The sequence below is a fragment of the Lonchura striata genome, chromosome 11, assembly GCF_050655825.1.
Source record: "Lonchura striata isolate lonStrDom1 chromosome 11, ASM5065582v1, whole genome shotgun sequence".
NCBI lineage: Eukaryota > Metazoa > Chordata > Aves > Passeriformes > Estrildidae > Lonchura > Lonchura striata.
In genome coordinates this window covers 11,504,639-11,530,468 of record NC_140713.1, presented here as the reverse complement: position 1 = coordinate 11,530,468, position 25,830 = coordinate 11,504,639, and the positions used below count along the sequence as shown (strand labels likewise).

The 25,830-nt window shown below is 43.0% G+C and overlaps 1 protein-coding gene across 2 annotated transcripts; it reads left to right on the top strand.

Moving 5' to 3' along the window:
* Positions 1-7,173: 7,173 nt before the first annotated feature.
* SHCBP1 (SHC binding and spindle associated 1) lies at positions 7,174-18,985 on the top strand. Of its 2 annotated transcripts, none has more exons than XM_031505852.3 (13): positions 7,174-7,301; positions 7,802-7,990; positions 8,488-8,603; positions 9,233-9,441; positions 10,230-10,322; positions 11,037-11,270; positions 11,377-11,542; positions 12,781-12,901; positions 15,848-15,979; positions 16,827-16,945; positions 17,659-17,745; positions 18,169-18,310; positions 18,531-18,985. In XM_031505852.3, exons 1-13 carry the CDS (start codon positions 7,208-7,210, stop codon positions 18,848-18,850), a joined length of 2,022 nt encoding a protein of 673 aa, XP_031361712.3. In that variant the 5' UTR covers positions 7,174-7,207; the 3' UTR covers positions 18,851-18,985. The 2 variants fall into 2 exon arrangements, with proteins under 2 accessions (XP_031361712.3, XP_085445658.1); XM_085589532.1 differs by having other exon boundaries at positions 7,174-7,472.
* Positions 18,986-25,830: the final 6,845 nt, after the last annotated feature.

The following is a 25,830-nucleotide window of genomic DNA, read 5'->3' as shown; positions in this document are numbered from 1 at the left end:
TTGAATTAAAACATTTCACTAAATAACCAAAATCTGTTTTGGAAAAAAAAAAAAAAAACTCATTTTTTTCACATAAGCTAAATTAACAAGAGGTTAATTGAATGGATTGCAGTTGTTTGGAATCACTGGGTCACATACTCTATTGTTTTATAAACCACAGACCTTAGAATGTACCCTAGTACCTACTTTACTGAGTAGAAAACCTGTATTTTGTCTGAAATATTTCTTTACTGAAAGGCCTTCAGCATATTTTTAAATTCCCAAGTATCTTCAGCATTCTGTTAGAAGTAGAATTGGCTTTATCATTTAAGCGTGTATGTAGTTATGTGTTCTGTCATTACTGGAGCATGTAGTAGGATCATTGCAATTATGCACAAATTGCTAAGGAGATTGCAGAAAACCAAATCAACACCAGAAAAGCAAATCCACAGGTCCAGTGTACTCTGCATTCTCTCTGCTGGCTTCTCCTGCCTAGGCTGAAGTGTCTGTGTCCTCACTGCTCTGCCTGGGGCTACAGGGAGCACACTGACACAGCTCCAGCTTCCCGACTGCCATCTGCTCAGACAGAAACCACTGACAAGTATTTGTCAGAAATCACTTCAGGCTAATTCATCTCTTCTCTGACACACTTGAGTAACTAATTTTTAAGATCTAAATCTGTCATTACTACACATTAGTTGTCAAGATAACAACACAGCTGTCCTCTGGAAAAAAGAACCTAAAGTACTTGAACTATCACAAAAATACAGGAGAATTGCCTTTAAATGGCCATGTTCAACATTTTAACTGAGATGAAAGGAAGCGCAGATCAAAACAACATATCCCATCTCCAGCAGCTGCATTCTGTTACATCATTAGTAAATTTAATTTTGTTTTGTTTACAATGAATGAAGAGGTGCAATGATCATACAAAATCACTAGTTCAAGTGATTTTCATTCTCTTCAATCGTGTCTTCTTCCTGACATAATTGTGCCTAACAATTTGTTGCATTCTGCATCTGGTGTTATCATGATTTCATCTTTACATTTAATCACTGCATCTTAGCTATTCTTTCAAAGATGTGGTCAGCAGCTGTAGAGGGGCAGGAAGTTGAGGAGTCAGTAATGGCAATGATGCCAGTGAAAATTTTGACAGTAATAAGGCAAAAACAGCATTCACTCTGTTATACAGTGCTAAATGCCTGATACATGAATCTCACAGCATTAGTCATAAAGCTGAAACCTGTTTAGTTTCAGGTTCTGCCCAAAGCCTCTATTTATTTCCATCAATTCTTAATTTCAATTTTAACATCTGTTGGAAAAATCTGCCTGCCTATTGTTTCTCTCCAAACAAAGAGAACATTTTGTTGTGGGCTGTGTTCCTATTGTACTCGCAGTCAGTTGAGGAACACCTTGCAGGAGCCTTGTTTTATGCTTCTGGTGCTCCTGACAATTTTGAGGCATCTCAAAAAGAGCTTCCTGGCTCTTTTAAGACCTTTCCCCAGAGACATGAGTATTTGAAGAAGGGTCCTTCTCGGTCCCAGGGGAACATGGTCAATAGCTCTTCTGTTGAGGGTGAGTCTTAGTCAAGCATTCTGCGTGAACTTGAATTTTCATCATTATGTAGAGTCCTGTGTAAATCAATGGCTGAATTTAAAGGTCCCTCAGGTGAGAGCATGGCTGAAGTGCAGATATGTCTCAGTATGTGTAAAATAATGGAAAGGAAAAAGGAGGAAAAAATAACCCCCCACCTATGCTGTATTGTGTTTTTATATTTCTGTAATGGTTTGCCCCTCCAGCCCCCATTTTCTCCCAGACAATGCTTGGTCACTTCCCTCTCCCCTCCCTGGTACCTTGTCCATCACTCGTCTCCACATCCCATTCTTCCAGAATCTTCTACCCTGGGTGTCGAGGGATTGGATGAGGGCCTGGGGTCCCTCCCTTAATTTTCCCCCACTGTTTTTTGTGTCTGTCTATCCTTCCACCTTCCACTCCCCCAAATCCCCCCATTGGTCAATGGGCATTCCCTTTCCTTCTTACCGCCCCGGTATTTAAGATGTTGGAAGAACCTCATGGGCACTTTTGGCTTCTGGATTGGGAGGTCCCTGTTTTCTGGATTAGAACTATTTCCCCAGCCTTGAGTCGATTCCCTTATTACCTCCTCGGATGCCGCCTCTCCTCCAAACAAGGCAGGCAGTGTCACTTTCTGCCTCAGCCGCTCCCCGACTCCCCCCGAGTCACAGAGCAGTGACCCCGCAGCCCACCGTGCCTCTGCTGGGCAGGGGAGGCTGGAGGCCTGCAGCTTAGCACAGCAGCACACCTGTATTGGATCAGTTCTCAGCTGTGCCCCATTCTGCTGAAGCATTTTCTCAGAATCACAGGATGGGTAAATTGGAATGGACCACTGGAGGGCATTAATCCAATCTCCCTGCTCAAAGCGGGGTCTTCTAGAATGTTCCTTTTTCTACTCTTCAGTGGATCTTGAAGACAGAATTGCAGTATCCTTTTCAATGAGTAAAAGGGCTAAAGTCTATTTTACCACATCCTTGATAGGAGGACACAAGTGTTGCATTCCAACTTGTGAAACTGTGAGTTCTTTTAAAAATAGATGGCCAAGAACGAAACTAAGCCAAATGAGGCAAGCATTGTGTCTGAGAACCATTTATTGGCAACAAAAGAGAAAAATTAAAAGGAGTTACCCTACTAAAGAGGGCTAGAGCAGACCGAGCAAGAGGAAGAAAAATGGGAGAGACAAAAAGAGGGCATTCCCAGCAGAGGCTGGCTGTGCTGTGATGTCCCGAGGCGGGACAGTGCATGTGCCAGCCTGGGCCAGCGGAGCCTGCACAGGGCGGTGCCAGGATCACGGGGTGATCAGGCTGGGCAGGCTGGGCACAGAGACACAGCAGGCAGGGCGCTGCTCAGCGACACAGGACACACGCAGGGTGAGCAACAGCAAGGGCAGGAGAGCCAAAGGACTGGGGCCAGGGCAAAAAGCTTAAGATTTAAAAAGCCCTGGCTCAAAACAAAGTTTTGGCAAGCAAGTCTCAAAAATGCCCCTTGAATCAATCACCAAGCCTCAGAAGCAAAATCCCAGCCCCTATCCAAAAGCCCACACTCGAAAAGCAGGTTCAAAAAGGCTCCTAAGAGTCAAAAGGCAAAGGACGGAACAGCCCCCAAGGCTGTTCATTTTTATGCAGTTATTTTTATGGCCTTGTCTCCTCCCAAAGTCTGCCTGCTGACAGGAGTGCATTAGCCCAGGCCAATGTCCCACTGCAGTCCATTGGCAGAGACCTTTTTCCATGGACTGCTGAGTATCTCTGGGGTACAGTGCCTTTGGGATTCTCCTGCTGACACATGAACTGGCTGCCAGGCAAAGCTCCCCAGAGACAGGGCTTTCCTCTGTCCTCTCCTCGGTGCCTCCTGGACATGGCACACGTGCACCCCCTCCTCATGTGCCTCTGACAGCCATTGTTGAGGCATAATAAACCTAAACTGGCTCCTCACAACAAGGTTCAGTTTGCAAGGTCAGTCTGCTGAAACTTGCATTTCTGAAAATTAGGTGGTTGGCAGTACCAGGCATGTTTGTGGTTAAGAAAAGCACAATGTCCAGCAGGCAAAGCAGTAAGAATTTTGGAATCAGTAAAGTGAATTGCAAGAGAAGAATGGTCTGTTAACATGAAAATCCAAATAAGCAATGCAGTTATTGGGTTTTTTAAAATATAAAGTCGCTGTTAGAACAATCCTAAAGCCACCCAGTATATTCCTGAAGAAGCCAATATTGAGAAGATTCTGAAAATAATTGAGAACAGGTTTGAAAAATTCAATTGCTTTCCTGGAAAGAATCAATGCATTTAGGTTTACAGTGGTTTAAATTTATACTGCTACAAAAGAAAATCTAAAGACTGAAGAGATACCTGTCAAAGAACACCAGTTACCTAACACAATCTGTAATGAGTCAACTAATTAACAGCAATCTACAGGTATGTGACACCATTCATCCCCTGCCATAAAAGTGGTTTGCAAATGCATTACTGAAACATGTGCAGTAAAAAATATTATCTGCATTTTCCAGCACAGAAATGGAGGCTTAGAAAGACTACAGTGATTGCCATGGCAACAAAGAAAATGTGTGCCAAAACGAGAAAGGTACACAGAAATGTTTTGCTGTCTTATGTAGTGGTCTCCTTCTAGTTTTTTTTTGTTTTGTGCATACTTGCTTCTTTCCCATCGCTGTCACATCTCTGCTGGCTTGGCTCAGCTGCTTATTCCGCACATTTCATAAACATTTTCTGATTTGCAAGCTTTATATTAACTAACAATTTTTGTCATTGCATGTAATTAAATAATTTGATATTTTGATTTGGTTTGTAGTTTAAGGTTGCCTAGTACTAAGACATGGTTAAGAAGATACTATTTTAAGACATCTTAAAGCAGAAATAGTTTCTACTCTCAAATGAGATATGTGTATGTCCACAAAAGAGAATTAGTACCAGCAGCAAATTAGAATGAAGATTTTTTTTTTTTTTTTTTTTTTTTGATCAGGACACTGGCTAAAACACTCCTATTTTTCTTCAGGTTTTTAACTCTGGGTCAGATTTTCAGTTGTCATGAACAGACATTGCTCCAGGGAAATCAGTGGCACAATGAAGGTCTGATTGAGAATGACCAAGTGAGTTTGTTATCCTACATATACTCCTGTAGATGGGGTTTTTTTCGTAAACCCACATATGGAAGGCAGGGATATCCTGGCCCTGTTGGCTGCATGCTCTTACCTGTAATAACTGGAGCCACCAGGCTGCACCGTGGAGAGCTGAGGCTCCTCTTACCTAGTGAGGTGTGTTAGAACCAGGCTTTGAGCCATCACAGCCTCACTGATGCCTTTGTGGCAGCTGCATTGGAAATTCTGTGATCTGTGATATGTCTGGGGACACCCAGAGGAGCCAAATCCCACATGTGGGGTTTGTTTTACCATTGAGCTTCTTCAGTTAAAGTTACTGAAATACCAAAAGACAATTATCTTTTAGCAGTAAGACACTAGTTCCTTTCTGCATTTCTTTAGGCTTATATAGCTGCACATGTATTCATTTCTGTAAAGCAATTAATGATCTTCTGTGATTTTCAAACCCTATTTCCTGTGTCAAGTTGTGAAGTGGAAGCCTATTTCAGATTTTTAAAAGACAAAGTTCTGCATATGAGCATCCCTCACTGTTTTAGCATTTCAAGGGATACAGCAGGTGAAAAAATCTATATGGGCTCCAAGATAAGACTGGGGATTTTAGAAACATCTCAGTGATCCATCCCTTTCACAGGAGCAACAGCAGTGAGATTTCATTCAGAAGTGTGAGAGCTGAGAACAGAGTGTGAGGGCAAGCACTTTCTCTTCCTCCTCTCAAACTCAGGAGTGTCATTGTTCCATGTAAGATACTGCCAGTCCTCTGGATTTCACACAGACCTGGTCAGTCTTACAGGGGAAAAAAAATAAGCTTGGGAAAGAGTGCAAAATAGAATAGCTGAGGTAAAAGGAAAGTGTGCTGTGCAAAAGGAGACGGTGAATTGCTAAATGAGGTTCAGAAGAGCACTAATTCATGCTCAATAATAAATTGGATGGATAAACATTGTAGGGAGAAAAATAACTGAGCTCAGGAAAATAACTGATTGTCTGGACTCTGCATGGACATGCAAGCTGAAAACTGGAAGGTTTCCAACAATAAGAGGACTGTTTCTATTTCCAGTATGATGGGAAGGAAACCACCTGCAGAGGAGTTTTTTGACCAAATGGAGCTTAGTATGTCGATGACACTTGGCAGCAGCAATCAGTGGCTCTGGAAATCAATGGCCAGGGTTGTGTTTCTTTGAAGTAAAGCAGCACTTTACAAGGACTGGGGATAATTAACCAAACAGTGTGTAAGTTTTATATAATGGAACACAATCTGCCCCCAGCTATTTTGTAAACAAAACAAATAGGGGTAAATGGGTTGTCTGATCTCAACATTGTGCCTGTTTCACTGTGGTGAGGAAGAATAGATCTTCCCACTGTACACCCTGAGGAGTCCCTGAATTCATTGTACCTATTTAGAGGAAAAAGAATCGAAACATCTAAATATGGGAACCTCCATAGCCATAATTTTACGGTTGTATAGTTGCTCATCCACCAACATCTCCAAGTTTCTCCCCAGGAATAGCCTCAGTCCATTCTCTGCCCAGCCTGTACCTGGGCAGAACCTTTTGTTCAAATGCTTGAGGTTGGCCAAGAGGCCCCTTTCAACCTGTGAAAATCCCACTGGTTGGCATCCCTTCCTTCCACTTAAAACATGCCAATTTAAACACACTATTTACAAACACACTCTGCTTCGAAAGCTTGACCTTGCCAATAACCTTTTGGGAAGGATTCAGATGTTCAACTGTAGTTTTGTAACCAATAGTGATAGATGACAACTGTATGTGTATGGTTAAACACCCATGCCCGGTATAATGGTTAAATTCTGGCAACATTCAACAGAATCCTCTTGGGGACTAAACCATTCTCTGCTTGGGGTTTCGATGGCAGGGCTGGTTTCAGCGGCCCACGGGAGCTCCTGCCGCGGTCATGTCGGGTGGCTCGGGCCGGCGCTGCGGGACGCGCGGCGCTCGGCGGCGGGCGGAGCCGCCCCGCCGGCGGTCCAAGGCAGCCCTCTGCCGGCCGCTGCTCTTCCGGAGCAGCTGCTTCGGCTCCCCCGCATCAGTCACCGCTCCCAACACGCGGAGTGGCCTCGGGAGAGGCGCCGGGGCGTGAAACAGACCGGGGTTGTGCATTCTGATCAGGGGCTTTCTGTGAACGAACCGGCAGGGCTGGCAGCAAAGCGGGGCTGCCCGGCGCTCCAGAGAATTCCGTTCTGTTAGCTGTGGGCTGCAGTTCGTTCATTTGTTGCTGATTTTTCTTTTTTCTTTTTTTTTTTTTTCTTTTTTGAGGGTGCTGATTGTTGGGTGCTTTTACATTTTTTGCGGCTTGGCCGCTCCTTCTCTCCTGGCGCTGTGCATCCGCTCCCGGCAGGGCTGACAGCGGGGAGGTCCCGCCCGGCCCCGGAGCGGCCCGGCTCCGCGCGCCAACGGCCGCCGCTGCGACAGCCAATCAGAGCGGGGCGCTGCCTGCCGACGGCCAATCAGAGCGGGGCGCTGCCGCCGAGAGCCAATGAGGGCGCGGCGCTGGCGGCCGGCAGATGCGCGGGCGGTTTGAAGCCGAGCGGGAGGAATGGCGGAGCTGCGGCCGCCGGGACCGCGGGGGGACGGCCGGGACTCGCCGGCGGCAGGCACCGGCCCTGGGGACCGCCCCGAGCAGACCGAGGGTACGGACGGCGTGTGCCTGCGGGCAGGGCCGGGCAGCGGGCAGGGCCGGGCAGCCCTCGCCCCGCGCTCGGGCGGTGCCCGAGGTGCCCTACATGCTGCGGACACGAGGGCGGCCGGCTCGGGCTGTGCTGTCCGCGCTGCTCCGCCGGGGCCCGGATCCCCCATGCAGGGTAAGCCCGCTTGGCCGCACGTCCCTGGCCCGGCTGGAGGCGCGGGCACCGGGCTGGAAACGAGGGGAGGGATGTCTCTGGAAATCAGCACTAAAATGTGGTGTAGTTTTCTTTTTGTTAATCGTGAAGTTCTAGTGTGTTTCTCAGTGCCTACCACGGCGCTGAAATGGGCGCCCAGGAACGTATGTGGGTTTGAAACGCTTCAGCAGGGCTAAGTTAAGGCGTGCTGTAGGAGCAGACTCGTGATAGACCTGGAGCTGAACAGGAGCAGGAGTGAGTGAGTGAGTGCTCGAAGTGACAGGGGTTTGCTTTACCCCTCCTCTTCCCAGGTCTGCAGCGGGAAGATGCCGAGAGTGATTGGAGTGCTGACTCCTGGAGTGACTATGGCAGTCGTGACAAACCAGGGACTGCTTTGGGAAGGACGGTGCCAGACGGGAACGTGCTTTTCCCAGATATTTTCCACACCAATCATCTTTTGTTTTATGACCGATTCAGCGCTTACCAGGATTATATCTTGTGTAAGTAATTTTTTCATAGGAAAGTAAGGCAGACTTGGGTTTCTTGTAGTAACTTTAAACAATTCAGTTTAAGTGGAGTTAATTGTATGTCTTAAGCCGTGAGATGACTTTAATAAAGGAGGAAAAGATAGAGTGTCCTGCCATCACTTATGCTGTAACCTCAGCTGCTCTAGCTGGTGAACCAGGAGGCAGTAATTTTGATATAAGTAAATAAACTATGAATGATGGAAAGGCAGAACTGTCAGTAAGCTGTGGATCGTGTACCTTGTTTTAGCTATCTTCCTAATTTTTTTTGTGTATTGTAAATCTGTTTAAGATAAGGCACAGGTTATGTGTTTAATACTGTTGTATTTAATATTCTGTTATCGTGAGCATAGTATAATGCAGTCCAACTTAGAGGCGGTAGAGGAACATTTCAATTGTGTTGACTTTCATTTTCCAGTGATCTGGAGTTTTCTTCCACTCCTTGCATAAACAGTGTCTTCAATTTCTTTTAGCTGACTGCAAAGCTTCTGAGGTGAAGCAGTTCATAGCTGAGTACCTGGAGAAGGTCCTTGAGCCCTCTGGCTGGCAGGCGATCTGGCGCACTAACGTGTTTGAGGTCCTCCTTAGGGTGAGTGGGTTGCTGCTGCTGCTCAGGCATTTGTCTCCACTTAACATCACTTACCTCTCTAACAGACTTCTAAGTCTCTCAATGTCCAGGTCGTATGTCTGTCTTGCAAACCTTGGATATTTAAACTTGCGGTACCATCACATGGTTGAGGAGGGAAAAAGTTTGTGACCCCCTCAGCTCTTTTCTGCCCAGTTAGTGACAGAATGGCTTTCACTGGCCCAGACTGTCTCTGGATTGTTTGTGTCCTGTGGGCACTTTGAAAAATGAACCTCAAAGGAGTCCCAAAGGGCTGTGAAATACTGATTTGAGTCTGAGGATATCACTTCTGCCATTTTTTAAAAACACCAACACAAAAAGAAAGGGAGGGGTGGAAGCAACTTAATGGCCTTGTTAGGAGTATTATGAGGGATTTGAATGAAATTTTGGATGTGGGAAAGGCTCTGTAGCTGTCGGGCTGTGAGAAGCTTAACTTTGGGTTATCACTTCAGCTGATGAGATGGCCTTGGCTGTATGGTACCGTTTGTGTGGGGTCAGTGGGGACCCGGCATGGCCCTGGCTGAGGCACATCACGTTCCCCTCCCTCAGCTGATCCGGGCTTCTGAGGGATTCAGAGCTGTTTGTTCCCACAGGTGGTTGATGTGAACTTCCCAGCCCTGAAGGCAGTTGTGCAGCTCAGTGAGCCCTTCCTGTGCGAGTCCCAGGACAGCAGCTTTACCCTGGAGTGCATGCAGGAGCTCCTGGAGCTGAAGGAACATCAGATCCTGCTGCAGGAGCTGTGGGTTGTATATGACGAGTCAGGAGAGTTTGACCAGACAGCACTAGCCATAGAGCATGTCAGGTAGGACAACTGCACCCTGCTGGTACCCAGTGGGTTCTGTCCTGAATTCTGGGGCCATACTGGCAGCTCCACAAGCCAAGCTTTCCAAAGTAAATCTGATGACTGGTGCTCTGAGGAGACTGCTTTCCCTCTCTCTTTTTCACCACAGAGTTCCTTGGACTGTATCACCTGTTGACTAGTATACTGTTCTTTCTCCTCAATAACATTTTGGTGGATTTTTCTCTTTTTTTTTTTTTTTTTTTTTTGTCCCATTCATTTTTCTGCATTTTGCCTCTTCCCTTAAATTTGCTCTTTATTCTTTAGGTGTCTCTTCACATATTATTTTTTTTTCTTCTTTATTATCTGTCTCTTTTCCACCTCCTTTTCTTTCAGGCACTACATGCTGTTTGAAATCTCTACAAATAAGCTGTAGGACTGGACAAAAAAACTGATATAGGAGGAATGACCTACATTGTAAGAAAGAAAGATTAGCTGAGGGGTGATTGGCCAAAACCAAGTAACCAGAAAGCCTCAGAATCTGAAGAGTGTCAGTCTTGCTTTTCAAAACCAGGTTTTAGCTGGTTTCACTCCTTTTTGAGAAAGTAGAACACAGGTTATTATGAATTCTGAGCTTAGACACACAGAATAGAACTCTATGATGACTTTGTATGTACTGAGCAGTGTATGGGACAGTAATATGAATTTCTAGTGAGAGGTGATGCTTTGAGGTGAATTTTCAAATTGGTTACATTGTGTTTCCAGTGCTTTGACTCTTCTCTCCTGTGTGGTTTGACACTTTCCTTCCAAAGGTTTTTCTACCAGTACATCTGGAGGACCTGGGATGAGGAAGAGGAGGATGAGTTTGATTACTTTGTGCGATGTGTTGAGCCCCGACTGAGACTGTGAGTGCAGCACCTTTGCTGTTCTTAGGGCAGAACCCCTGCAATGTGTCAAGTGGGAGGAGTGACTCTATTAGGTGTAAAAAACCCCTGTTGACTTGTAAGCCAAAGCAAGTTTGTTTTAACAGCATTCACTCTCTGCTGGTCAAAATCTTGTATGGAAAGAGAACACAGCTGAGGCTGCCACTTGATTTCTGAGCCTTGGAGTCCCATCAGATGGTTCCCCAGACCCAACAATAGTCACACTCATACAAGTTGTAAACCTAATAAAAGCTGGTATGAGATGCTCCATTTTTTACCTCTGGACATAAAATGAAAACCATAACTGAGCTGAATGTAAAAGAAAACTTGTAAATTGATCATTCTCCAGGAGGCATGTGTGTGAATATTTCTCAGTTATTCTAATAAGGGCTTAGATACTGCCTTCTAAATTGTTACTCTTTTTTATGGTTGTGCTTATGACCTTTTTTTTTTAAGGGTGAGTTTTTAATAGTAGACAGTCTTTCAAGCTGTGCGGGCAGCTGTTTAGAAAGTAAAATATTTGTGTTTGTTCTGATTTTTCTGGTTTTGCTGCTTCAAATAAAATGGAGCAGTGTTGATGTAGACTGCAGAGAACCTTGACTCAAGTATCTGAGGCAGAATTTTCTCCAGTCTTATGTTTGGTCTTTGAGGATTGTGAATGTGCCATGCTGACCTCTTGCTCTGAATTAATTGCAGGCACTATGACATCCTGGAACAGCGGGTGCCTTCTGGGCTGGTAGTTGATTACCAGAACTTGTTATCTCAGTGTGAAGAGCTTTATGACAAGTTTTTAAATGTGAGGAACAGCATCTCAGGCAATGATTCGGACTCAGAAGCAGGAAACGTTTCCATGGTGGAAGGACTAAAATTGTATGACAAAGTGGAGCACATAAAACAAAGGCTAAAACTAATTGAGACTCCTCTGCTGAGGTAACTGGTGGGTTTGTGCAGGGAGGAGCCTCCCAAAGGGAATCACATAGCTGAGAGGAGGTGGGTACTGAAGGAAGAGCTGTTGGCTCTCTTGCTTTTGTTGCAGGTACGTGTTTGGTTACCAAAAATACGGCAGCCTCCAGGCTAAAGGACCAAGATCAGCGGGTGCCAAGGTCATTCATGTTGTGCCCTGGACCATGACAGCAAATCTGCTCCAGCTGTTGACAAGAGACAAACTTTGCCCAGAATCTTCTGAAGCCTTAGAAGTACAGGTGCAGTAGCAGGAATTATCCATCTGCTAATAGTTTTTCCTCTCAAGAAACAATGTGGAAGGATAAGTTAATTTACCCTGTGCAAGATACTACATTTGCAAGATATTCCAGTGGTGGGATTGTTTTGTCAGTTCAAAAAAAAACCAAACCACTGTAATTTAAATAGAGTGGTCAAATTGTGTTAAAATTTCTTTTAATTCATTTGTGCCTGTTGAATACTCTATACAACGGCTTCCTGTGTGTAGGAAATGAGATGAACCTGTAATAACTGTATAATGGGACACTGTAAGGCATGACATTTTTTAAATGCCCATATCTCTTGATGCTGTTGATAATGATCTAGGGTTTGAAGGAGGAAGCATTGTTTTTCTTGCTTTGGTACTGTGTAGGAAATACATTTATTTTAGGAGCAGCCATGTTTAGTTTTAACAAATTCAGACAAGACTTGTTACTTCAGCAGTTAAAAAGAGGCTGAATTCCTTGGACACAAATTAAATGGTTTGCTGTATTCTGATCATGCTCATGAATTACAGATTGCCAGAATGGAGCCCTGGGGAAAGTCCTGGAGTAACTTCTAAGCTATAAATCTGACTTTCTGACTTAGCAACTGAAAAAGTGCTCTTATTAGGCTTACCCTGGAATTTGCTAGGAAGCAATAAATGTGTAGCTTTTATTTACTATTTGTCATCCTTCAGTATGGAATCCCTCAGTAATGTTTGTGAAGGATATCGGCCTGCTCTCTTTATCAAGGGAAAGGATCATATGGACACTATTTACCACTGTGGCATTTGAACTCTGGGGGTGACTCGTACCAGGGGCAAACACAGCAGTAATCAGACTAGCTCTGATATACTTGCCGAATTGTTTGCTTTTTACTTTCTTTACCTTCTGTCATTTATTTCTTCATGGCAAATCATTCAGGCACAATTGAAGTGTTGGCCTGGAACCAAGGCCAGAGTGAAGTTTGCTATGGGGTACATGTGCCCTTTCATCTGTGTGTGCCCCAGTTTTCTTCTGGGGTGAATGGGTGTGACACAAACATCAAAATCATGTGTTAAGGCTGGTTTTGTCTGCAGAGTGCTACAATTCTTGAATTCAGAGTAGAAATTTTGTATTAGTGCCATTGAAAAGGTTTCTTTAAAGCAAAAGCAGCAACATTTAATTGAAAGCAAACTCTACAGGCATCCATTTTATAGCAGTCTTTGGGAGCTGATTGTGGTTTTTTTTGTCTTTTGCAGTTTCACCGTGATCCACTAGCAGCTGTAAATTCCTGTTATGAAGGAGAGAGAGTCATCATCTGTCCTGGCCATTATTTTGTTGATGGCATGTTCTCCATTGCTGATTCAGTAGAGCTCGAAGGTAGAAGGTTTGCTAGCCTAAAGGTCCTTAAACAAATAAATGGAATGCCTTAAACTAGCTCTGTGTAAGGATTTACTCTTTGCAGAGTTTACCCAGGAGCATTTGCTTTTTACTTCAAAGTATTCCTGTTTCTGCTGTAGAGCTGTGCCTAATGCAGGGTGGGGTGAGCTGTTTAATTAGCTGTAGTGCAGATAAACTGCAGATTTTGCTGATTTATAGCAAATTAATAATTTCCTCCTATTTGTCTGCATAAATGGTGATTATATAGGTAATAGAGAGGATTCAGCAGAAACCTAAGGGTCTTGATGGCTGTAATAGTGGAAACAGAAGTAATTCTGAGAGGCTTCTACTAACTTAGGAGCACTTGAGAAATGTCCTTGTTCTTCTCTGAGTATCTGAAAGTGCCTCAGGGGCAACCTCTGAGCCCCAGTGCTGGTGCAGCCCCAGGGAGTGCAGGGGGAAGGAGCCAGGAGTGCTGTTAGGATTTACTGATGGCACTTGGAGCATGTGGGTGATGGGGGAGCAGGGGCTGCCAGCCTGGCTATGCAGTTTGTGAAACACGTGGGTGGAGGAGGGAACTTTTGATTAACACATCTTTTTTCTGCAGAAAAAGACACAACAGATGTGATTTTGGGGGTTTTCTTGCAAAATATTTGTGTTTTAAATACTTCTGCTTTGCCTAGGATATGTTGCTGTCTCTCCCTCGCCATTCTTGATTTCTCAGTGTATCCCTTTGCTTTAGGCAGGCACACACTGTTGCAGTGCTACAGTCTGTTTGTCACTGGGCCTTTTGCAGCTTTCAGATGTTTAGTTGCATTTTTATCTTGTCAAAGCTTAATGAGAAGAAGGCTGAGAGTTTAATTTCCTGCTGTTCTGGACTTTGTTTTTCTTGCCCTTCTTGTTTTATGAGTCATTTTCTTTCTTGCCCATCTCCTGTGTGTGTTTGATTTATACAGACACACATTGTGATTACCAGTGCACCTGCAGGACAAGGGACATGGATAAAGTGCTTTATTTATCTCAAGAATGACATTGTTCTAAAATTGTGTGTGGTGCTATTTATTGCTTTTCTAGCTTTGAGGAAACTGAAATACAAATGGTGCAGTAGCACACATTAAAGGATGAGCTGCTCTATTTTAAGAAGCAAGGCATATAAATGTATTTTTGGTACAAACCATGCTCTGAATAACAAGTACTTGTCAGGTATTTAATCTTCTTATAAGGACTCCTGTTAGATAAGGTATTATACCAGTAGGAGCAGCCAAGAGCATTTGAAGTAGGAACATCAAGACAAACTCTGTTGGCACTAATCTGAGTAGCTGGCTGGTTTGGTGGCTTTTTTGGGATGGAGGGGTGACTCATGAAAGATATGTCACTTTGCTCAGTAGAGCTTCTATTTTTTCCCAGCTACTGTGCAGTCAGTACTGAGGTTGAAAGTATGAAGATCAGTAAATCGGGAATAAATAAAAACTTGCAGGAACTAAATAAGGTTAAAGCAGTAACAGCTGCACGAAGTCATGATAAAGATAACTTCCATGCCTGACAAGAAGGTGTTGCAGAGGCACCTAAGAACTTCCCTTCTGCTTGTGCCATAGTTGTTGCAGCTGGCTGGGAACCTGTGTGTGCTCAGTGGCAGAGGATGACAGTGGCCTTTGGCTGCTGTGGAGTCCCTTGGCTCAGGCAGGGCCACATTCCTGCTGGGGAGTGAGCACCACTGGGCAGCAGCATGTGAATCTTTATTCTAGAGCTGCTGCTTCAGAGGTGAAGTGTAAAGCAGGCTAAAGGCACTGTTAGAAAACTGCAGGCACTCTGCAGGACAATCACTCCTAAAACTCCTGCTTTGGATAATAACATCTTTCTGTACTGGTGAGAAGTTAAATTTTTGCTGTCCTGTGTTGCTCTCTTCTTACCTGCTGGCACTGCCCCATGCCACTTCCTCTTCAGGGGTGACCATAAATCAGTAGCAGTGGGAACAGATTTCTAGGTAGTATCATGTGTTGAAGCATCAATCACTTAACTTTGGGTTAAATGGCCTGTCTTTAAAACTTTCTGCCAACTCTTGTTCAAAGCTTTTTATTTTCATTTTGGTTTTAACCTTTCTACTTGCATGTGGCACTGTTTATTTATTTATGTACTTAGTTAAAAGCTGGCATCCTGCTTGGGCACTTCTTATCCGTTTGTGCTTTCAGAAAATGATGGAACGTGTGCTGCTGTAATGGATGTGGCATTATTGCTTTCCTTATCATGATTCTTGTCAGTGACAAGCAATAAAAGCTTTACATGCTCATAAATTTTCCTGTAAGTGCTTAAATGCTGACAACTGTGGATGGTTTAGTAAATCAATGTTGGCATGTGCTTGTGAAAGCTGCTTTTTAAACTGAATTAATCTGGAAGCCTGTGCAACACAGGAGCACTGTGAATTTTCCCCCAAATTCCATGTAAATAGGGAAGCTGAATGAAGCATGCTAACAATATTAAGCCCTTCGCATTTTTTTTCCTCTTGTTGTGGTGTGACTGCTTTTTCCCTCTGTGTTATTGGAAACCTCTGCCTGCTGTAGTGAACTTCTCTCCTTTGAGAGCAGACTGAGGATGCCTGTGTGTCCTCAATTTCTGCATCCCCTCTGCTCTGTTGGCAACTTTTGGGAGTGAGAACTTTGGCCTTGGCAAATGTGAACTCAACTACCCATTTGTTCAACTTTCTCAGATAACTTTGCATTTTGTTGTGTGCCATTCAAGTAAGATAACTTTTGAGTTTAGTTTGGAGTCCATGTACCTTGGCACAGAGGGGATGTAAGGTGTAGCCTGGCCACTTGTTGAAAATCCTATTCAAGGTATTAAAGCATCAAACTTTAAACTTCTGTCATTGATTTAAATGTCTGTTATGTACTGAGCACCTCATTGTAACCAGATATTCTCTGAGCTTGTATCTCTCACCTCTGCTCTTAGGCTATGGCCTGCCAGATGATGTTGTGATAGAAAAACAAGGGAAAGGAGACAACTTCTTTAACTGTACAGGAGCCAATATAAAGATCTCCAATTTGAAGTTAGTGCAGCATGATGCTGTGGAGGGGATTTTAAGTAAGTGTAAAAGCATCTTGACATTTTTGTGAGTCTTTCATAATTAGTGTTAAAATTAAATCTGGGACCTGGTGTTGCAGTTTAACAAAATATCCTAGAGAGGAGCCCTATGAGTATACTTATTGATTCTTTTCCCTCTTTTTTTTAACTTACTTATAATATGGAAATCACAGTAACTTCAAATTGTTCTTTCAAGCTATTGTGGCTCTTATGCTTTATTCTTCTACTGGGATAAGATCAGTAATTTGATCTTGTTCTGCTATTAAGGCAGCCTGACTCTGAGTGCAGCACAGCCTGTGTCAGGCTGCCTGGAAATGGAAACAATTCTTCTTTGCACAGAAGAGCCCCCACGGCAATATTCAGCTGTAGCTGACCCCAGCCAGTGCTCCACTGAGGAGCAGCACATGCTGTAGGAGTGCTGTAGAACTTTGTTTCCTCACCTTCAAACTGACACTCAACTGAGTCCAAGTTGTATCCAAGGAGGTTATTGGCTATGGCCTTGTCTTTGCAGAGGATGCTGACTAATATTTCTACTCGACAGACATTTTGGTTTTAAGCATGTTAAAATGTTTATTAACACTTGTGTGGATGTATTTAATAAAAAAAGAAAAAAAAAGAAGTCAACCTGTAAGACATTTCTGACCAGTGCTCCCTTGTAGCAGTGTCCCTGCTTAGACCAGAAAAACAGTATGAGTTCAAAGCACACATGAGCAAATTGGTGAATTGAACTTGAAGTGGATAAACTGGAAATATCACACTGCAAAGCTGCTGCAAGGCTGTCTGTCTGTAGGAGGGGTTTGTTTTGCAGAACTGGTTCATCCAGCAGTAATTGTTTCTGTGTATATAGATGTTCATCATGGAAAAACCACACTGGAGAATTGTGTGTTACAGTGTGAGACCACTGGAATAACAGTAAGGACATCAGCTGAGCTACTGATGAAAAACTCAGATCTCTATGGGGCAAAGGTACACACTCATTTTTTACTTTGGCTTATTTCCTAATTTAAAATAAAGCTTTCTCTTTGGAAATAATGCAGTCAATCACAGGGTGGCTTCTGTTACTCTGGACAGAAGCTTTACAAATTTGTTTTGGACAGCTACATGTTACTGAATCAAGATTGGTCCCAGGGGTCTTGTAGCCCCTTATCAAATCTAGTGAAATGTCTTAGGTTGATTTGTGTGTAATGATAGCAAAGTGCTGCAGTAACAGGGAACATCTGTGAAATAATCATTGCTGCATGGCTGATTCATATCCTGCAGTACTTTTATAGTGATTTTCTGGTTACTCTGCCCATAGCTAGTTTTCTCATTTCCATTTGGACACCTTTGATTCTTACAGAGGGATAATAAACACAAAAATGGACTCTGGTACTCTTTGGATATTTTGAAGAATGATGGAGCTTGAGGTATTGAGAGGGATGACTAAAGCACAAGCAAGTAAGGCAAGGCTGTTCAGCTACTCTTCAGCAGGCCTTCATGGACTGGTGCCCCATGCTGTGGGGCCTCAGCCTTCAGTAATGCTGCTCGAGATGGGTAACAAAGCTGTGCAGCTGGAGGGGTAACACGGTTTTGCATTGTGCAGACTGGTAGATGAGCACAAAGTTGTGCCATGGAGTGGTCAAATTCGATGGTAAATGTGCCCAGACTACTTGTGAACTGCTACCAACTGTATCTTGCAGGGTGCTGGTGTGGAGATCTATCCAGGGAGTGCGTGTACCCTGCTGCATAACGGGATCCACCACTGCAAGGAGGGAATACTGGTCAAGGTCAGTCCCAGTCACAAGGTGCTGGTTTGCCAAAAGCTAATCACTGCTACAATTAGTGCCAGTAGGTTTGGGTTGGCTCAGAGCCCTGCTGTGCTGTGCTGAACTCTTACCTGTTGCACATGATGCTTGCCTTGTACTTGCTTGATCCTTGCTGGATGAACCAGTTCTGCAAAGACAAACCCCTCCTACAGACAGACAGCCTTCCAGCAGCTTTGCAGTACGATATTTTCGTTTTTATCCACTCCAGTAATTACCTGGTTTTATTTCTTACCTGCTGGAAGGAGAAAATGCCTTTTGCACTGTCTCCTCTGTAGGCAAATAATCCCGCTCTATCTAATACAGAGGACTGGTTCTACCTAAAACTAGAATATTTTTGTGTCCCTGTAGCTGGACATGACATGTTAGATTTCTTTTGTTTTGTAGAATTTCTTAGATGAAGATTATGAGGCTCCAAGGATAACCATGGTTAATAATATGATCCACAATAATGAAGGATATGGTGTGGTCCTGGTGAGACCAGTGATGCCCTCTGAAATGAAGGATGCTCCAGCACAGGGAATGAAAGGTACTTTTCTTTTCTTAGAAGAAACTCCTGAAACTACTAAGTCTAGTATACCCCGGTTTTTTGATTACCTACTTCATAACATTAAACTTTGTGGCTGTCATGAAGTACCAAAGAGTGGGATGAGTTGACAATGTTATGATTGAAGAAAATTAATTCTAGGATTTTTTAATGATGTGTCTGCTTTGCATGACTGTTGATCACATTCTGTTTCCTGCCTTAGGGTGTACACAACCTGCCCAGGTAGGTGATGAGACAGCCTGTGGAGAGAGCTCCAGGCAAGAACAACCTGGATGTGTAACTGATGAGTTGGAGCTTTATAAGCAAGCTGAGGCTTCTGAACAAACTGAAAACAACTCTGAAATTGCAAATGTACTTGGGGCTACTTCTGCAAAGAAGAGACGGATACACAAGAAAAGACTGAGTCAACTGCAATTTACAGAAGCTGATGACAACTTAATGTCACAGGAAATGTTTGTTTCTGTTGAGGGCAATCAATTCAAATGGAATGGCAAAGGAAGTTTTGGTATCTTCTTTTTCTGACTGTCTTGACTCCTGCTGCCATTGCAGTAGCATTTGTACAGTTATTGGTAAGGTCACATGCCAAGAGTTGTGCTATGGTGCTATGCTTTTATTACCCAAGTGTAATCCCTATTAAAGACTATGCCTGAAAACTCACTTGGTTCTTCTGTCCATCTTCTCCACACCTTAAATCTCCTGAGTTAGCTACCTTTGTGATGGACATGTAGTACTTCTTTCCCTTGCACTTCATTTAAGCCTGGCTGAACTCTAGACAATGTCTTACCTCTGTTTTTAAAATCAGCTTTTATCACCAACGGGCAGAATGGTTCAGGTTGGAGGGCCCAGAGTGGGTCATCTGGTCCTACCTCCCTGCTCCAGCAGGGCTTGGCACAGAGTTATGTCCAGGATTGTTTTGGAATGTCCCCAGTGAGGAAGACTCCATACTGTCCATGGGAAATCTGTGCTCAGTCACTGCACAGGAAAGTTCTTCCCCATGTTCAGGTGGAACTTCCTGGGCATCAGTTCCTGCCTGTTCCTCTCGTTCCATTGCTGTGCCCCATGGAGCAGAGCCTGGTCCGTGCTCTGACACCTCCCTTTGGACACTGACAGACAGGGATGAGGTCTCTTCTCTAGGATGAGCTGGCCCCATTCCCTCAGCCTTTCCTCACCAGCACCGGAGTCATCCTCAGCTGGCCCCACTCCAGCAGCTCCACGTCTCTCTGGTACTGAGGAGCCCAGAGCTGGGCACAGCACTGCAGGTGACCCTCAGCAGGGCTGAGCAGAGGGGCAGGGTCACCTCCCTGACCTGCTCCAGACAGGATCCCACTGGCCTTATCTGCAGCTACAGTTTGTAGTAATTGGGAGTGTAATTGGGCTGAGCTTCATCCCTAATAGGCTACAGCTGTGAGCAGCAGGTGAGCAGCACTGACAGCAGTGAGCCATGGAGTGCCCAGGGGCACTGAGCAATCCCAAAGGGCACAGAGGGCTCACAGGGGCACTGCATCAACATGAGGGGATAAAAGTTTGAGCTAAAGAACAAGGAGGGCAGATTCTTGCAGCCTTCTGAAGTGACGTGATGTTATTCTGCATGGGCAGACAGCTGAAGCCTTCTGGTCTGTAAGGTGTTACTCTGTTTGGGGGAAGGTTTAAAGCATTCTGGAATTGTATGGTGATAACTGTGTATTGTGGCCATCTCAACTGTGACATGTGCTGTGATACTTATGATCACAAGGACCTGGTGCTGGCTGTGGACCAGGGTCCCCAGGACCTTCAGCTGCTTTTCTGTGCCTGCTTGTAGTTGATCATGCCTGGCTGCTGTGGTTGGGTCCTGCTGTGTGTAGATGCACCCGTGTGTTTTGTGCTCTGCAAACTGCACTTGAGTCACTCCCACAGTAGGATGCACTTGTTTAATTGTTGGTAAATCACTGGGTGATCTTAGCCTACTCTAATAAGGCCTTAATTGCTCAGCACAAAATTAAAACCTGGAAGCAGCAGTATAACCAAGTACCACTTTACTTGAGAGCCCAAACAGTCTTAGAGCTTTTCTTCAAAGGGTTGTTTTAAAATCTGCCCTTTGGTCAACTGTTTTTCTCCAGGTTGGGTGTGCTTGTTTAATAGTGTGAAGGATGTTTTTCACGGGTATTTTTCACGTTAGCACATTCTTGGTCTTCACAAAGTCACCTGTGCATCTTTTTATAAGGAATATAAATTCATTGACAAGAAACTGAGGTTGAGAGAAATACATCAGATTAAAGCTAGTGTTTGGCTGGCAGAGTACCTTGGAAATGGCTGATGCTCATACAAGGTTGTATGGTAAAAAAGTAATATTTGAGATAGGGTCCAGGATTGTGGCAACATTCTAAGATCATGCAGCATCTGAATAACAAACACTACAGTTTCATGGACCAGCTGCTGTTTAGAATTACAAAGCAGCCTGGGAGAGTGTGCCATCCTTTCCCTGCTTCTGGGTCTTGGTGTTTTGAGGGCAGACAGAACTCTTGATAACTTTTGTCTTTTTAAGTATGGAAGAAACTCTTCTTTTTTCCACTTGTTGGAAATATAGGAAGAAACAGCAGAAACCTTTTGGCCTTAAGGTGGGATGACAGGAGGTGTGAAAGCCTTTGTCTTGCATCTCACCACTTTTCTGGTCTTTGAAGTCATTCCCTTCTGCTCCCTGGTTGGTGGGAGCAAACTGTGAACCACGACTGCCTCAAGTACCCCCTGTTCAGATACGTCTGTTTTGTGTTCCATTTCCATTCCTGGGGCAGGTTTCATAGATTATCATAGTTTTCTTTTTGGCATTGTATGATGTAGTAATAGATTGCTTTTCAGTTGTGAAGCTTTGCATTTTCTTTTGGACATGAAAATACAAGCCTGTAATTATCTCATGGCAGATAGATGCTTGATGATGTTAATGAGAATAACTAAATTCAGAGAGAGCAGCTGCACTAGCCAGATTTAAGTTGCTATTTCAGTGTATCCATTTATGCATGGACATTTCATTATGGTTTTATTCTGCCTTTTTAGCCATGTATACCAGGCTAACTCCTGCTGCATAGTGAAGTCATACAATATATTAATCTCTTGGACTTTTAAAATTGTAATTTCTTTCAAAGCAATAAACTGCTGAAACCCCCACACAGATGAACAATGGCTTGGTTTTTTCCATTACGTATATGAAGTCCTTGTATCTTTACTCCTAATGAAAAATCAATTTCATCATTTCGTTGTAAGGTAACTTTGAATCATTTCTACTGTTTGAGGATGATACTCTGCAGTTTTCAATTTAAGCGTCATCTGTGTTTATGTTCCTTCCCTGACTGAGAGTAATTTCAACAAGCCAATAATTATTTTGGTAGTGCTGTTTTAGAATTTTCTTTGACTCTATTGCTATATTAGTGGGAAAACTTGTCGGAGACTTCTCTAACATTATGGGGAAATTGTAGTAAAGGCACAAAGGAAATCCTCACTCTGATAACTGTATATTGTAGCACATAAAAAGCTGTGCTAGGCACCTTGATGAGACCAATTAATATGTGTAAGACCCCTCTGTTATTGTGAAATCCACCATTTCTCTTCCCAGCCTAGTTCCAGGACTAGCTATGTGGAAAGCAGTTTCTGAATCCACCTTGAATTTTGTTTCATGTGATCTTTGGATACTTAGAATACAATTTCATTATGGGTTGGAGAGCCATTTTAATTTGAACTATATCTTACAGGAACATACTGCCTTACTTTTGCTACTGCAGTAATGCTGTTTCCACAAAACTTTGTATAAAATTGCTAGTTCTGTTTTCCTCTCTGCTGGCTGTTGGTCTTTATCAGAAGCAGCAGTCTGGCCTTATCACGTTGCTTTTTGAAGATGTGATTGCAATAGAATTAACTACCTGAACTATTTAAGAGCATAGGTCTTGGACAACACCAGTAAAATGTTTTAGAAGCTACATCAGAAGTAGAGAATGAATGATTGTTTTATTTCTACAACAACTCTACATCATCCAGTGATGTAAAGAAGAATAGATCGTTAATAGCCATTAAGCTTCTAACCTGGGAAATGTGTCAGTAAGTGAGAAAAAAAGATCAGTGGAATAAAGGCCTTAGAAACCAGTTATGCCACCAAATGTTCAGAGAAATAAAGTAGCAGGGTGAACTTTCTTGAAGACAAAATGTTTTAAAGGGAACTTATCTGACTTTGCATTAAGAGAGTTTGATTTAAATTTATACTAAATCCATTACTGTCATGTCAGATTATGTGGAGAGTTAAAAATAAAGTTTAGCCTGCTATGAATAATTCTTTATTCTAAATTCTGAAATGCTTCAGCCAAAAGTAGGAAGAAATGAACACAGAGCAACTGGCCTATCTTACCAGAATGCTGTACATGTTTTTCTTTGTGCTACTCATGCCTTTCTTTTGGAAGACCTTATTTTCAAGTGTGTTAATAAGGGGTTTGGAATTAACACAGACTAGCATCATAACTTCTCTTGCTTCAGTGTTTTCAAATCCAAAAGAAAATAGTGTTTTGGAGTGCATTAATCACATCCTGGGGGTAAGGGGGTGAAATGCTGTACTCTCATTAGCTGTGCTGCTTTGTAACATGCAGTATTTTAAATCTTTATAAATGATGAAAAGAGGTTAATGCTGCATTTCAGGTGTAGGGAAATAGCTGTGACTTTCCTATTTTGTGTTTTCTTAGTTTAGCAGGGAGGTCTAGAGCTTTTGAGTATAGTAAATTTAACAAGAAATTCAACATTTTTAAAGGAGAAACAAAATATCCATATGGGGCTTCAACTTTCAGATTATCTCCCCCGACCAAATAGGCATAGCTGGCTATTAGACATTCTGAGGACATTCTGAAGGTTTTATTCCAGATTGCAGATGTCCCTCTAATAGGACTTTTCTCTCAGTCTATTTGATTGTATAAAAATATTTGTAATTTTGGAAAATATTTACTCGGTAAGAGAAACAACATCTAGATGTTTTACAAATGAATTTAGTGTTGTCTGATATGCTTGACTGACAGCCCTAAGGACAGAATGCTCCATTTGGTGTCCCAGAACAGACACATCATAGAGTAACAATGTGCCAGAACTGTTAAAAATTCAGAGTGAAAATTCAGTCTCTTGCTGTATTCATGGTGGTGCCATGTATTCCATCTGTTCTGCTAATGCAGGCAGTAAAGCACACATCTCTCCTATGATACAGTGAGATAAGGCAGAGATTTTACTAAGGCAGAGATCTGTCTGCATGTAAAATATAATTACATGAACAATTCATATAGTCTAGGTCTAAGATTTCTGCCAAGCACTTACTGCAGCTGGTTACTATAGAAACAGGCAAAGGAGGCTGGTTTAAATTTGTTACTTCACTCTGTGTGTGGCTTTCTATTTTCTTATATTTTGTTTTAGATGGGAAACATGCCAATGTAATGTCTCTACACAAAGAGTTTAAAGCTTGTGTAAGCCAGTCCCATGGGGAGTACAGCACTTTTCCCTTGTGTAAATCACTTGTTTGTGGGAGTGCTCTGCCTCAGTCCTCTCAGTTTCTCAGTCATTTTTGTGTGTAAGAATATATATGGTCAGAAGCCCTGCTACTGTGTACTTGCTCCTTCCCTCCTGGAACACATCTATTAGTTTTTATTAAAAAAACAAAACAAAACGAACCCACCAAAAAACAAAAACCTGTGCTAAATCAAGGTGAACACACCAGGAAAAGTGGGTGGACATAAAAAGTGCCTGTAAAACTCAACAGTTTCATATATCAACACACAGGGCTTTCAACTTAAGGCACAGAGGAGAAAGTCACAGCAGCTTCATTGACTGAAATAGTACAGCTAAAGGAGAGCAGTGAGTAAAGGGTAGGGCAAGTGTCAGTGGAGAAAAAGGATGAACATGGGTGAAGGAGAATTGTGCTTTTACACTGAGCCTTCTTCCTTGGGAAATACTCAGTTACTGAAAACCGGCAGTTCACAGGAAGGAAAAGAACTTCACAAGTGACTTTTCAAAGCTGTTCTGGGCTTTCCACCAAAGCAAAGGTGATTTTGGGCAGGTAATTGGTCAATCTTTGTAGCCTGAACTGTTACTATAAAATATGGAGTGCACAATGAGTGCAGGTGTCCTTGTGTGCAGGGGAGCTTGGCATAAGCTGGAAGCAGTCACATCCCTGTGGTCCAGGCACCTCCTGGCTCTATTTGAGAGGATTTACTGTAACTGACCCAGCCATACCTTCTTTGGTCTATATGGTTCTGCTCCTCACCTGCTAGAAGTGAAAAACACTGCCAAAACTGAGAATTCATGTAGATATCTCGCCTGCATGCAGTGCAATGCAAAGTAGTTTAGTTGTGTAATTTAAAGCTACATTTACTGCACATCCAGTCATATGTGATCTTTCTGATAGGAGATTTTGTGGAAAGTTTCAATTTCTTGCCATCTCTAACAAGTCCCTCCTGTACCTACAACAGGGAGTAGATGCTGCAGAAGCCTTGAGGTCTGTATGGTCTTAACTTCCTCCTTCATTTAATCATAGTACATTAGATTTATTTAAAATTATTATAGTTATCTGGTTAGAAAAAAATCCATCCTGGATATACAGAATGTTAACTCAAAGAAGGTTATTCTGCAGTATTTGTGCCCTAGCAGATGTCTCTCTTTGATAAATGCTGCAATCAGTGCAAAGAATAGGGAGTTATATCCTTTCATGCTGAAATGTGCATAGAAATCTTTTACATTTTATTAAAAAAAAAAAGTTTTTGGGTTTAAAAAAAATCCAGCTCTACCCTGTGATTCAGAAGACTGGCAGGTGAAAGCTGCTTCCTGATGACCTCACTCATTCAGAAAAAGAACAGGAGTAATTTTCTTCTTCAACAGAAAATCTAACATATGCCTAAAATTCATCTTGTGATTATGATAAATTAGCAATACTTACATGAACAGTTCCTTTGTTCAGGAGATAGGGTGCATAAATCTGCAGGAGCTGGCAGAGTGCAGCTCAGCCTGGCAGCAGTGGCACAGCTCCGTGGCACTGCTCTGCAGGAGCACACAGCAATTCTCCCAGCAATTATTTTGTGTGCAGGACACATCTACCTAACAAAACCACAAATCTGTGCCTCTGGATCTTGCTTGCCATCTCTATTCCAGATCATCCATTTGGTTTTGTTTTGGTGGGTTTTTTCAACTAAGCTGGGCAGATAGAAAATTGTCATGTTTTCTGTCAAATTGCAGAGAAAAGTTCTGTACAGAATCTTGAGCTATTACTGTTATTCATTAGCCATACTGACAGTAAACCAACTATTCCTTCTTTAATTTCTATCATCTGGACAGTTTGTAGTTTTAAGCAAGTATTTTGCTTCTTATAATATCTTTATTTGGGTTTTCTAGTAGAGTCCTGTGAAGAATTCTGTCACAGGCCTTTCGTGAGCCTGAACAGGTCCTGCCAGTGGTTTTTGTGTGGTTACTCTGCTAAAGTTCATGTGCCTGATGGTGGCCTGCAGGGAGCATGGCTTATC